This window comes from Glossina fuscipes, unplaced genomic scaffold (genome assembly GCF_014805625.2).
Source record: "Glossina fuscipes isolate IAEA_lab_2018 unplaced genomic scaffold, Yale_Gfus_2 0, whole genome shotgun sequence".
NCBI classification, from domain to species: Eukaryota; Metazoa; Arthropoda; class Insecta; order Diptera; family Glossinidae; genus Glossina; species Glossina fuscipes.
Window position 1 is genome coordinate 32463002 of NW_023998414.1, and position 15000 is coordinate 32478001.

Sequence of the window (15000 nt, forward strand, 5' to 3'; positions counted from 1 at the left end):
AAAAAAAAAAAAAAAAAAAAAAAAAAAAAAAAAAAAAAAAAAAAATTGTATGACTAAATTACGGCTTAATGGTCATGGACGGTCTTGAGAAATCGAAATACAAATTGAATTTATAATTAAATGATTATTTTGAGTATTTAATCTCTTACCGAACGCCTGCTCACAGCAGTAGTAGTTAACAATTAGTATTAATAGCGACGAGTATACGAAAACAAACAAAGATTTCAATTGACAAACATTATTAAAATGAAACGAGTTACGATTCTCCAGTTGTGTTCTGTTCTCGCAATTGTAAATAGCGAAGCAGGAGCACAGTCATTGCGTGTACGTTTTCCAGGACCAGCACATGTTAAACAACTGCCAGCTTCTGTTGAGGGATTGGGAGGCCGCTTCGATCCCTATCCAATAGCTGGACAAAAACCGCAACCACCGTTTGAGTTGCCTTCGATTGGTGAAATACGAATTGCCTACTCATCGCCATTGACTATTTCCGCTGCCCTCGAATTTATACATGAAATTGCCGAACCTCAACTAAACTACGCACCTGCTTTGCAAGAAGCCAATGTAAATTCCGCGATAATTGTAAATGCTCCTCCTGCACTGCAAGTATCCACCCAGCTCACTACGCCGCCAAGAGAACACATGATTACATTGCGTCCTCAATCACAAATCTTTACTACTAACAGGGCACCACCGCAACCCGCACTATATTTAACTGTTCCAAATGTTAAGCGCATAAAAGAGTTTCGTCCTAAGCATTTTCAAAATCAGTCATCAGACTTTTATTCTAAAAGTCAATTGACTCCTCCGCGGGTGCAACGTGAAAAGGAATTTCGACCCAGCTATGATCCTTTACGACCACAACGGCCAATGAAATTTAGTCGGCCGCTGCCAAGCAGCATTTTTGAAACTTCAAATGGTAACGGGCAGTCACGTCGCCCCCGGCCACTATCAACGAATATATTTTCTGTCTAAAATCTAAAAGGAAAAAATCTGTTCTAACGATCTCTTTTTCCTTCTCTCAATTAATTTAATAAACTAAGAGCTTCTCAAGAAATGATGGCTAATGGACTTTAAAATTCTATAATCATAGTCAAGCAAGTTTTAGAACATTTAAAGCACATATGCACAACAGCTATGTCAATTTATTTCGATAACATTCCCGAAGACAATGTTTCTCTTATAGTTAGGAAAGAAAAGAGGTAAGAAATTGAATTCGGTCGAGATCGAATCTTTTACACCCTTCACCCAAAATAACAAAACAAAAAAAAAACAAAAACAAAACAAAAGAAATAAAAGAACAAAATTTTCATGCTCGATAATATGAATAAAATGTTTATATATAAGAGATTCAGATTAAATAGATAACTGAAACCCCCTACATAACACCGGCATAATCTTCTCATCCATTGCTAACGAATCAAGTATCATTTGCTAATTTGATATGTGGAAATAAACGCAATGGTTACGATCTCGCAAATTCAGCAACGTAGTGTAAAGAGAGCATACATTTCGCTTCTTACTTAAGAAAGGCAAAACTATTATAACCATATGCTTCGCGGGGTAAAGAAATTGCTAGGAGCACTTTCCTTGAATTGCAATTCCGTTTAAATCATAATCGATTCTATGCAAAGATGTTGTATTGATAGGAACGATTCGATGGTAGATTCATCACACCTACTCTATTTTTTAAATAGTAATTAATTATCAGAATATTCTTTATTGTAACACTTATGGAACTAATATTGTGTTAAGTTTGAGAGTTTCCACTGGTCGGATTACAATAAAGAAGACATTTTCAAAAAACTAACAAAACATAAATATCCGCTAAACTTAATATACCCTGTACGACAAGTGCTGTAGTATATAATAATGTAAATAAATAAATAAATAAATATATATATATATAGATATGTAATAAATAAACATATGACATTCGATTTTTCAATATGTAATTTTAGATACAAACCAGTCATTTCAAAAGAGATTTTGGACGCAAACCAAATAATAAATAAGAGTGCTATGGTAACACAAGCAGATTTTAGTACAACAAAGTGTTCTATTAGCGGACAAATGGCATTGCCAGCATAACATAATAAATAGTCAATTGACACTTGAAAGTAAATTTGTGATTGACATCTGGCAATAATAAGACAATAAATATTCGCCTTTGTCATCTAATATCAACGGAGAGTCGTCAGAGTCGCTTATTAAATAATATAAAAATCAATGCGAAGGAATATTCAATTTTTCTTTTTTATAATTCATTCATTTTATCAAGAAAAGTAAAACGAACTTTTTTTTATTTATTTAGTGTATAAAGTGTGTTTAGAATACATAGAAAATAAATACTTATGCCTTTGCAACGTGAAAAGGTTGATATAAAATACGGCACTCATCACACCCCAACCTGTGTGTCCATTACCAACACCACCACCACCGACAAAACCAAGAAAATAAAACACGTCGACGGCGAAAATGATTTGAGACATTTTCGATTAAAATCATATAAATCAAAAATTTCAAATACCTCCGGCTAAAAGAATCGGAATCGTTATTGGACGACAGTTTATAATTGGAATTCTTTTTCGTATCATTTTGTTAAGAGTTAGAGTCTTTGTTGTTTTAGTGCTAAGCAATTTTCGTGCTATTAAACCAATACGAGGTGTGGGTTATTCAGTTCAATTATATGTAAAATCATTTGTCGTTCTCCTTATTATCAGCAGCCTCGTACGCCGTTGACGCCATCATCGTCAACACCATCAAAATTCAACATTTTAAGAATTTTTAGGTAAGTTGGGAAAAATTCCATTTTATTTCCGCAAGTATATGAAAAGGTAAAAAACTGTATGCCAACCGGGATGCACATGCACTTTTCAAATCATATATATATGAGATTTTTTTTTTTTTTTTCTGTATATTCATGAATGTACATAATAACGATGAGCGAATGACATTTAGCTAAAGAGATGAATGTGCTTTGAAGGTGCCTATGTACATACATACGTGCACACATATTATTTTTTTTTTTTTCTTTATTTTGTTGTTTTGCATTGCGCACACCATACGCACACTTGAATATAATGCCATTGACCGTAAAGTTTTTCCTTTGCCGGCAGTAAGGCTTTTATTTTATGCATTTATATACAAAAAAGTTCTTTTTTGTTTCAATTAGAAGAATTCATACAACTATCAGAATTAGAAAAAGCGTCGACATGCATATCTCTTTCGAATCAAACACTGGGTGGGTTGGATCACTCTTACTGTTTCTATTTAATACTGATTAAGGATGAACGAGGACTCGATAAAGCATTTTGAATTTTATGCAAAATTATAATACAGGTCTCGTCATGAAACTTATCACTTGCACTTTTGCATTCATGAATCAATGAACTTTGATGATTTATTGGGATATTCTGGCATTTAGCCATTTATTGCCCCATACTCATGGTATTTTACGAATAAGAAAATGTGTACTTTTTGTATTTTCACTTGGACTACTGTTGGTTAGAAGAGTAATTAATTAATATCTATTCCAAGAGATAATTTTCATTAATTACTATTTCATATTTTATTGCAGTTATGTCATCTACCGCCGGTAAAAGAAAAGAAATTTACAAATATTTGGCACCATGGCCATTATACTCTATGAACTGGAGTGTGCGTCCGGATAAACGATTTCGCTTGGCGTTAGGTAGTTTTATTGAAGAATACAACAACAAAGTCCAAATAATTAGTCTCGATGAAGACACAAGCGAATTCAGCGCTAAAAGGTATAATAATATATAAAATATTATATGTATTATAATAAACCAGTAAATATATTTGGATAAACGCAGTACTTTCGATCATCCATATCCTACAACAAAAATTATGTGGATACCTGATTCTAAAGGCATATATCCAGATTTATTAGCCACTAGCGGAGATTATTTACGCGTTTGGCGTGCCGGCGAACCGGATACACGGCTGGAATGTGTACTCAATAATAATAAAAACAGTGATTTTTGTGCCCCGCTAACCTCATTCGATTGGAACGAAGTTGACCCCAATTTGGTGGGTACTTCTTCTATTGACACCACCTGCACAATATGGGGCTTAGAAACGGGGCAACCACATGGACGTACACATGTAGCCGGCCATGTAAAAACACAGCTAATTGCCCACGACAAAGAGGTATACGATATTGCGTTCTCCCGTGCCGGTGGTGGCCGTGATATGTTCGCCTCGGTCGGTGCTGATGGTTCAGTGCGAATGTTCGATTTGAGACATTTGGAGCATTCAACTATTATTTATGAGGTCGGTTGAGTACGATATATACGGGTATATGAGTATTGTAAAGTGCATAGTTATCTTTATTTTAAGGATCCCACGCATACAGCTTTATTACGTTTAGCTTGGAATAAACAGGATCCAAATTATTTAGCCACCGTTGCAATGGACTCGTGTGAAGTTATTATTTTAGACGTTCGTGTTCCTTGTACCCCTGTTGCAAGACTGAGCAATCATAGAGCGTGCGTCAACGGTATTGCGTGGGCGCCGCACAGGTACGTCGATTATAAAATAATTACAAACATTCTCCCGGAGGTACTATTTATAAGTCTACAATTTATTTTATGACCAGCTTTAAACGAAACGATAAATATTTTACGTTGAAACAGTGCATGTTTGAAAGCATGTTCATACATTAATCAACAATTTTCACAAAGTAGTGTAGACACAGCTTTAAATATACTCAATATGGGCAGGGGGGTCACTGTCATAAGCCGTAGCCATGGAAAGAAATTAGTATAATGTTAATGAATTAAAAAATGTGTAGACAGAGAAAAAGAAATCTTAATTTAAAAAATTAAGTAAAAAAAATCGCTTATTTATTTATTTTTTTCTTTCTTCATTATATTATTTAGTTCCTGTCATATATGCACTGCCGGTGATGATCACCAAGCACTGATCTGGGATATACAGCAAATGCCACGAGCAATTGAGGATCCAATTTTAGCTTATACAGCAGCCGAAGGTGAAGTCAATCAAATTCAATGGGGCGCAACACAACCCGATTGGATAGCAATATGTTATAATAAAGCATGTGAGATCTTACGTGTCTAGAAGAGAATTGTGATAATAAACACAAGGGAAGCAAAGCAGTTGCATCAAATAAATATGAAATGGAAGAGGAGGGAAGAAGGGCAACGGCAAAATATATGCAACAGTTGCTATGTAATGATCATCATCGGAAGCAGCAACAACAACAATGAAGTTATGATGCTCACCAAGTTAGAAGACAAGAAGATGAAAAACTCATATTCGTATATGCACAGCAGCCGCAACCACAGCCACAACAAAATTATTTATTAAATCTACAACTACAACAAACAATACTATAACAACAAGAACAACAACTACTATTAATATTAATAACGATAATGTGTAAGTGCAAAAAGAAAGAAAAGCCAATAATACCAACATTTTCAATCGGTAGTAAAGTAAAACGAAAGACGAAAACAAAAAAAAAAAAAAAACAAAAAAAGAAGCAAATACTCTTTAGGAAATCTTGTGTCGTTAAGAAGAAAAGAGAAAGTAAATGCGATTTTCTAATTTCAAATCTTAAATAATTTTTTTTGAAGACAGATAGAGAAGACGGATTGACAAAGAACAGAGTAATGATAGTTATTATCATAATTAATTAAATGTAATTTTTTCTTTCTTTTATGTAAAACTATTCATTTTATTTTTATGTGTATGCTTAGATAAAACCGAAAGTTTCATATCTACAAAAATGTAGCCCTTCGGTTCGATGATGAGAAAATGAAGAATACAATGCAAACGAGATTTTTATTTATTTACGCTTATTTCACTTCTTTAATTTCATAATCGTCCGAATTTTAACGTGAAATGTTTTAAATACATATAGTAAACCGGAAAAAGCAAAAATTATCCTACCTCGTGTTACCAACGTAATTGAGTTGAAAAGCAAGACAAAAGCACGAAATTTAATAATAAATAACATATGAAATAATATATATATATATATTTATGTGAAAGTTTTTTTTCCCCCTTATGTTATTTATATATTTATATATTTTGTTTATTTATTTATTTATTTTTTTTTTGTTTAAATCTTTATTTTGAGAATATAATTGACAGTTCGTCGGTATGCATACATATATTGAGAACATCATCTTTATTATTAGTAGTTCCATATTTGAATGATTTGATTTGATTTAAAAATCATCGAATCGATTTTCCCGAGAAATCGAAATCCATATAGCCATGTTGCAGTTTCCTTACAATATTTCGAAAATGATTAATTTTTAAAATTATTTATTTATTCTTGTAGTAATAGGTATGGATGTGTAACAATTTCATTCGATATTTATATAGGCATATATTTGATTTCTCTAAACAACTTTAAGTAGTTTGTAAATTTTACACTAAACTGACATTTAAAATAGTTTTCGTCGAACTGGGTTTTCAAAAGAATGTTGGATTTTAAAATATATTTCAAAAATCATATTAAAAATATTTTCTGGTGCTCGCACTCTTTCTCATATAATAGAAAGTGGGTTTAAGCCGATATTTGTCATAGTTCATAGATAGAAAAAAATCATATTTTTAGAATTTTTATTGGGTAGTCCTGGAGATGATTCTGAAATTAAATGTTAAGCGTTTCCTTTGATTTTCAAAGAAACAAAATGACCGAGTGTTCAATTTAGTAAATTGCACGGTTCGGTAAATTCCATTCATTTTTAAGATTTCAAACGCGACTGTTATGATCTTGTACGAACAATTTTTTTTTTTTTTCTTCGTTTTCATTTAGTTTGACATTTTTAAGCGCGCTAGTGAATTGTTTTTTTTATTATTAGATAGCATCGAAAATATTAAAAAAATTTTTTATTTTTTTTTTTTTTTAATATTTCTGAGAAGAGCTTATTATTGCCATTGATATATGTGAGCATGATGTACAATAATATTCAGTGTGATGGATTTGAATTTTTTTGATCACCGACGTATAATTTATAATGCATGTTTATACATGTACTCGCCTACCTGGCGTCATGTCCACTTATAGGCTCTTCGTGATCATCTTTGCAATTTTCGCGAGCATAAGATAATTAAAATCCATATGTGTGTACTTTTAAAATTTTTTGTCTTTTTTCCACGGCTAGTTGCATTTATGGATAACTCAGTTTGACCACACCTGTCTGTTAAAGCGCTTTTTCGTATGCAGCTGAAGCATGCATCAGTTGTCACGACAAACAAGCATTGAACAGCGAACGACTATCATCATCTACTTGCGTTTATTTTGCCGACTTTCTGAAGCATAATTTTCGAGTGTGACGAATTAAGTGAATAAAAAAGTATAACTTGTAGTTCTAAGTAACTGATTATTTTCAATATATAAATATGTAGGTCTACAACGATGAAACTTTTACAATTTATAAAAGTAAAAAGTATTGGGAAAACGTTCGAATCTATTTGTTCGCCCTTAGAATTCACTGATATAAGTGTTGTAAGCACTGAGTAAAATCCAAATATTTTTTCATTCAATTTGGTTGCTATTTTCGACTCTTACCTTACGTCCAGAGGAACAGCATTGGATATCGTTTAGGCAGAAAATTAATTTATCTAATATCCGGGTTGAAACCAAAAACAACAAAACAAGGAATATTTATCCTTCAAGATTTTTGCAGAATTCTTTTAAGTGAACATATAAGTCGCAGTCCTTATTGGTTTAGTCCAGTCAATCTCAGTAAATCAAAAAAAAATTAGTTAAATTCTTAACTTAATATAGTAAAAATATAGAAATAGAAATTTCGACGCTCAGAGAAAATTTCGAAATATCTTTAACATGAAGAAAATTTAATCACACCGCAGATCCTAGGTGCTGGAGTCTACCATCCATTAATCAGGTCTTGACTTTAGATCATAGCGGGTATCGTTAGTAAACAGAAAAACAAACCAAAGATCTTGTTATGCACTTGAAGAGTTTCTAAATGGCATCTTTTGAGCTTTCAATCAGATAAAGGAAGTAGAATGAAAAGAGTGACACGTGGCTATGAACAGACGTAAGTTTCTAATCTTGATTTCAACAATTATATCAATACGGCATGTGATCACTATCAGATACCGATACGAACTAATGCTTCTTATGTAATCGCATCCTTTCTTTACCGTTATTGTTTTATTGTTTTAATTATTTATTTATTTATTTTTTTTGATGATAACTAGAACAACATAATATGTATATATATATATATATGTTAGGCATACATATATAGATATATATATAGGTATATATATATAGGTATAAATATATAGGTATATATATAGGTATACATATATAGGTATATATATACGTATATTTATATAGGTATATATGTCAGAAAATATTTTTCAAATTACTAAAATAATTTGCAATAAATTATTTTATTAACGTTTTTCCTTTTTTTATCGTCTTTTAAATAAAAAACAAAATTCGACTGAATTTAGACAAAGAAAAAAATAGAAGAAAAAAAAAATTGAACAAAATCAATCAGATAACAACACAGAGAAGAAAACACATATGAAAATAAAAACAGATGGAAAACTACACAAAAATAGAATTAAAAAAAAAAAAAAAAAATGCATTCAAGTAAACCAAATATGTATATTTTTATGGTTTTTTTTTTTTATACATAAATTAAAAAAAAAAATGAGTTTCAGAACAAATTAAAAAAAAAAAATTATATTTTCAAGAAAACAAAGAACAAAATGGAACTGAAAAATCTTTCTTTTTCATTTACTCACATAAATATTTTTCTTCGTATTTTTCTTTGTATTGTATGCTGTGTAACACACCTACACGTAAATCACGTACAATAGAACTGATACATTATAAAAAAAAAAAAAAAATATTACTAACAAATCATTAATAAGAAAAAACACAAGAGTAAAGAAAAACATAATCGCCACCACTATAAATTTGTATGTAATAATAAGTTTATTGTTAAGAAAAAAAAAAAAAGCCCAAAAAGCAAAATCTCAGATATTCTGTAAAAAGTCATCATTATATAAAAAAAAATAATTTTAAAAAATAAAACAAAAAAAAAAAAAAAAAAAAAAAAAAAAAAAATGAAACCAAAAAACAATTCTATCCTGCGAGAGAGAAAATAAGATTGTTATCAACCAAACTGACAAAAACAAAAAGAAGACAAAACACAAAAACAAAGCAAAAACTCTATTATTTTTCATAATCGAATAATTATTTCGTTTTTCAACGCATTTGTAATTTTGTTCTTTTTTTTTTTTTTTCTTTTTTTTTTTTGTTCCTTTGTTCTATTGACAGTTTTCTTATGCTAATATTTATTTTAATTTATATTTTACTTTAGGCTTTTAGGGTATAAAAAATAATCCTTGTTTCTTATTTTCTTTCTAGAGCAATTAAAAAATTTAAGTACACAAGAGAACATCGAAATTGGAACGCATTTTATTAATAACAAGTTCAATAATATTCACAAGAGGACAAGTACTTTGATAAAATTCCATTCTATTACCTTTGCATAATAATATATTTTCATAAATTCTTGTACAATTTTTGCTGAGAAAAATAATTTCAATAATTACAAGATATTTTCAAAATGACATAGTAATCGAAAACATACTTGAAGTGAAGGGAATGCTTCGCTACTCTGAGATCATTTTTAAAGTTCAGTTACGTTTTATATAATCTTTAAATATTGCTTAAAAATTATGGTGTAGTAAGTAGTGGCGTGGCATCAGGAAAACCAAGGTTTTGAAAATATAAATATTTTCATTGGAGTAAATTAAGCACATCTGTTAGATGGCCAAATTAATGGCTCTGTTCACTTTCTCGCATAAACCCATAAATATTCGTTCATATACATCCAACTATTTTTTTTTTTTTTTACACGATGGCTACGTTCCTTAGGAAACAGAACAAAAGAAAAAAAAAAAAAATCGTGCAAAAAAATACATGCGACTTGTGGTGAATTTGGGGATATCTGGCATATTTTTAAAAAAGCGTATAAAATTAAAAAATTCTAAATATTTTCAAAAAAAAAACAAAAAAAAAAAGAGGAAGAAAAAAATATTTTTCCCATATTTATAGCAAATTCCGATCCTTCGCGACTTCTTTATTATTATCAACTGTCATAATGTTCAATAAAACTGTCCTCATCCAAAGGGCTTTCTCGAATCAATTCATCGATGTCAGTGGATGTCGCCACAAATAACATTTGATAAAGTTAAAATTTTCGAATACAAAGTTGATTTTCCGCTTACGAAACTTCCACTTTTGACGCATGCCGGTAAAATTGAAACGAAACAGTTAAGGAAGTTAATTATATTCAGCGGAAGCTGCATATCGCATACCTACCACTATGCTTTTCTCATTCTACTACCCAAGCTCTTTTGTTTGATACCCATATCGCTGGAAAGAAAAAATTAAACCACCAGGACGCGGTGACTACCATATTCATCTTAAAATTAACCCATTTTTAGGCAAACAATCTATCTTCATTTGAGCAATATACAAAATAGTTTTAAACATTCTGTTTTGTTTGCCTTATGATAAATAAGAGTGAAAAAAATAACATTTAATTACTTGTAACTTTGTATGGCCTTGGCTGAATTTTTCCATTTTGTCTCATTGAAGAATTGAATGTTTCATCAAGTAACTGTGAAAAGTTTCAGCTTTATTGACTTTGAGTAACCAGACCACAAATAACCAAAAATTTGTATTAAAAAATTTGAGTTGCGTTCAGTTTACGCTCCACTCGCGGCTCGTGTTCCATTACGCTTCTGCTTTACATTAGATTATCTTCAAATTTTTATAGATTTATCTGTCATAGTTTACGGGGGAATACGTAAAAAAACCAATTTTTTATTCCTCTTATTTGTAAAAACAGAGGTGTTCTCAGTTTTCATGGTGCTGCGAGCGTGTTCTTCGACCGATTTGGCTCATTTTGCGTGCAAAAATTTCCAATGTTTTTACCAAATTTAAAGTCGATATCAACCCATATAGACGGACAGATATAGCTTAATCAATTCAGAATTTCACACTGATCAAGAATATGTTTACTTTATAGTAGTCTCTGAAGCTTGTAAAATAAGTGCACTTCCATCCTTCCGTGGCAGGTGTAAAAAGAAATTTTTTTTTTTTTTAGGATTTGTGGTAGAGAAAAAAAAAATTGGTGTTCTTATCAGTGAACCGTGTTATTTCAAATTGGGCAAGAAAATATCGTGTAAAAAAAGAGCTAAAGGAAATATTGCAAAAATTTATTTTTTTTCACGTTCAATTTCTCGTAATACATTTTCTACCTACATACGATTAAAAGATATGATGACTTTTTTTATTTATTTATCATTTATTGATTCGAAATTATCTTTGACGCCAATTACAATTTTTACAACTATATATGTATAAATATATCTATATGTATATGTAGGTGTTTCGACGCGATGTTATTATTGACCGTTCGAATATTGAAACGTGATCGTATAGTGCTAATTAAAATCCATAAATTGAGCTTAAAATTAGATTTCAGGAGATTAGATCCATGTATTCCTCAGGAAATAACAAGTAACACGACAAAAATTAAAAGATGATGGGTGTAACTCATTTAAGATCCTTTAGCGGATCAAGTACATTTCTTCGTATAAGAAGAGATACCCAAGATTAGTTCACTGTGTTGAAGTATATTCACATTTTCCATCTGTTTCATGGATGTCGGAGATATTGAAATGAAGCACTTCACAACGTTATACTGTCGTCCAGAGGCGAACATCTGAGATGGGCTGCCCATATAAATCGCTATTCTGAAAAATTAGTTCCAATATTTATCGAAAAAAATCGTTGATAATTTATTACTTGGCCACACTATAACATACAAATGTAGAGCACTTGAATGCGGTGGGAGGGAGATCTTGTTTTGAATCACCTTCGGTATAATCGTTTGTAAAAATTAGTCCATTTATGGTGGAGAATGAGGGTAAATTTAGTGCGTAAAATTCAATGTCCAATTTTTTGTTTGTTGTGTTAGTGAGTGTGAATGGCTGGGGGAACGCCTGAATACTTTAACAAATTAACTGAATTAAAATTTCCAAGGTCTTCTTCCATATTTCATGAATTGTTCAAAAAATCACTTTTTAGACATTTTTTTCACATAATTGCTTTGAAATTTCTAGTCATGACATTTAGTCGATAGCGTAGGTCAGATAATAGTCGACCACATCTGAATGTATCATTTTAATCTGGTTATTTGTTGTGTGGGCGATATTTTCCTTTTTGGCGAACGGAAGAATATTTATCGCAGTTACTATATAGTTAGGCCGATGGACAGAGGGACAGACAAGCAGTGTATTCCGAATTTGTAATTGAGCAAAACTCTATGTGACTTGAAGCTTGCCTCTGCACGTTATAAGCTTATTGAAGAAAAATAATTAAACTTTAATATACTATAGTTTTGAGTAGGCGTGGTCAATTTTCCCCATTTACGTGCAGATGTTGCAACATCATCCACAGCAAATTTGAGGCCGACCGCTTAATTTTTGCGGCCAAGAGAATGTTTACAACAGACTGTGCATAGACGGACAGAGGAACATGCTTAAATCGATACAGAATATCGATATATATATATATATATATATATGTATGTATGTTTATGTACTTTGTGGGATCTCTGAAGCTTCGTTCTGGGCGTCGTAAACGTTTTGCTCGTATGCATATATCTCACATCGTACGGTGAAGGGTATACAGAAACACTATCGATCAGGAAATTACATACGATGACAGTTATCGCTATAAAATCTGACACACGAGTAAGCTGTCACAGTGACGCGCAGGAATTGAGAAAACCGAACAAAAAAAAAAAGAAGAAGTAGAAGAAGAAGAACTAAACAATAACTGTATATTTATTTCTTATTTTAAATTTCTTAAAAATTTTCCGGTAGCTTTGGTTATCCGTACCAAAATACGAAATATTCTCTGTTTGGATGTTTGCTTTTTTCTTTATTATTTCCTATTCCAATCTACTATTGCAATAAATTCTAAAAAGAAAAGAAAAGAAAAAAAAAAAAAGAAGAGAATAGAGAGAAACTTAACGATTTGAATGAGTCGATTGCATGCGGTTTTTGGGGCAAACTCCTCCATTTATGGAAAGAATTGATTTAGTGTAAAAAAATGGTTGCTTGGTCTAGCGTACGCAAATTTACTGCCATCGCTCTTGGCACCGGAGCCGGTTTAGGCGCCTATTTGTATCACCGTTTAGGATCGGATGAGAGAAAGGTGCACGCGTTATGGACAATTAGCGATACAACGGTTAATCCTTACGCTTTATGGGATAGTAATTGGGATTATCGCAGTCCAAGGTATTTAGTGAAACCTATAGTAAATACTAGCACGCAAGAAGAAAATCGTTATAATGATGATATTGAAAGAGTAACACCTCGCTCGGTAAGGCATATAATATTAGTACGTCATGCTGAATATATGCATGCCGGCGATACAGATGATACGCATAATCTTACGATGAGGGGATGCGTGCAAGCGAAATATACAGGTAGACGTTTAAGAGAGTTGGGTGTAAGGTGGGATAAAATTATTATATCAACAATGACTAGAGCCCAGGAAACTGCAGATATTATTTTGAAAGAAATTGATTTTGATCCTGAGAGATTGGTGAATTGTTCCTACATACGTGAAGGGGCGCCGATACCTCCGCAACCTCCAGTAGGACATTGGCGTCCTCCGAAAGCGTTCTTTCGCGACGGTGCACGTATAGAGGCGGCTTTTAGACGTTATTTTCATCGGGCCTTGCCCACTGAAAAAGAAGACACTTACACACTGATCGTGGGTCATGGCAATGTTATACGTTATTTTGTCTGTCGGGCCTTGCAATTTCCACCGGAGGCTTGGCTGCGCATCAATATTAATCATGCCTCGATCACATGGTTGACTATACACCCATCCGGTAATGTGACAATAGAGTGTTTAGGTGATTCCGGTTTCATGCCTCCAGAATATTTAACAAATCGTGTACCAGTTCTATCAAAAGGTTTACTTTAATTATTATTTAAAAAAAAAAAAAACAAAAACAAAAACAAAAAAGAAAACAAACCAAACTCGGAACCATGAACTTTCACGAACTATATACCCGAAGAAGATGAACGATATGATTTGTAAATGGAGAAGAACCCTTTGATATATACTTTAAATCAACTAACTATATACTTCGAATTGATCTGATTTGATCTGGAGGAATTACATTTCATAAATTTTTAATTAATATTAAGTAAATAAAATTTGCCATAACAGAGTACCGTAAAGGAGGAAGGGGGAAGGGCGACATATATATCAACATTCCATCATCCTGATTGCTATTTGTACTTGGGGAAAACGGCTAAGATATGTATGCGATTCGAATTTGAAGAGATGCTTGCTTATCATGTACATATGTATATCGATTCTATTTCAAAATTAAGTTGCGAACAAGTCCACCCGAAAGCAGATACGTGTCTCTTAAGGTTTCGTATGTTTTTTAAATTGTCATATTTTTTTTAAATTTTTTTTTTTTCCAAATAAAATTGTTGATATCAAAGTACCTGTCATTAAATATGAACATAATGTGATAATATTTAATATTTAAGATCGGCAATCGCGAGTCCTTTGTGAAATTGTGCCCGAGTTGTTTTATATATTTTCCTATCTTAGAATAGTGGTGGAAGTTTGAAAAGCGTATTCGAAATTTAATGAATATTGTTGATTACAATAAGCCATAATAGAGAGCCAATTTAGTAAAAAGTTTTCAACTGCGTTCACTTTTAAAGCAAATTCCATTTGCCAATCGGTTAAACATTGCAACAATGCACTATATACTATTGTGCAAATTTTTGGGATTTATTCGAAAAATGTCTGTCAGATTTCGTATAATGAAATGTTTATCTACACACATACAACGCACATAATTTCATTATTATTCTTTCATGCATCAACTTAACTAA

General features: G+C 31.7%; 3 protein-coding genes across 3 annotated transcripts; all 3 read left to right on the top strand.

Moving 5' to 3' along the window:
• Positions 1–57: 57 nt before the first annotated feature.
• LOC119643898 lies at positions 58–2003 on the top strand. The gene is made up of 2 exons (XM_038043403.1): positions 58–1202; positions 1962–2003. Exon 1 carries the CDS (start codon positions 247–249, stop codon positions 973–975), a length of 729 nt encoding a protein of 242 aa, XP_037899331.1. The 5' UTR covers positions 58–246; the 3' UTR covers positions 976–1202; positions 1962–2003.
• A 280-nt stretch (positions 2004–2283) lies between these two features.
• Positions 2284–5519, top strand: LOC119635059 (DDB1- and CUL4-associated factor 7). Its single transcript, XM_038029604.1, has 5 exons — positions 2284–2791; positions 3581–3773; positions 3840–4299; positions 4366–4547; positions 4908–5519. Exons 2-5 carry the CDS (start codon positions 3583–3585, stop codon positions 5104–5106), a joined length of 1032 nt encoding a protein of 343 aa, XP_037885532.1. The 5' UTR covers positions 2284–2791; positions 3581–3582; the 3' UTR covers positions 5107–5519.
• A 7131-nt stretch (positions 5520–12650) lies between these two features.
• On the top strand, positions 12651–14555 carry LOC119644543 (serine/threonine-protein phosphatase Pgam5, mitochondrial-like). The gene has a single exon (XM_038044111.1). The coding sequence runs from the start codon at positions 13181–13183 to the stop codon at positions 14063–14065; it is 885 nt and encodes a 294-aa protein (XP_037900039.1). The 5' UTR covers positions 12651–13180; the 3' UTR covers positions 14066–14555.
• The last annotated feature ends 445 nt before the right edge of the window (positions 14556–15000 follow it).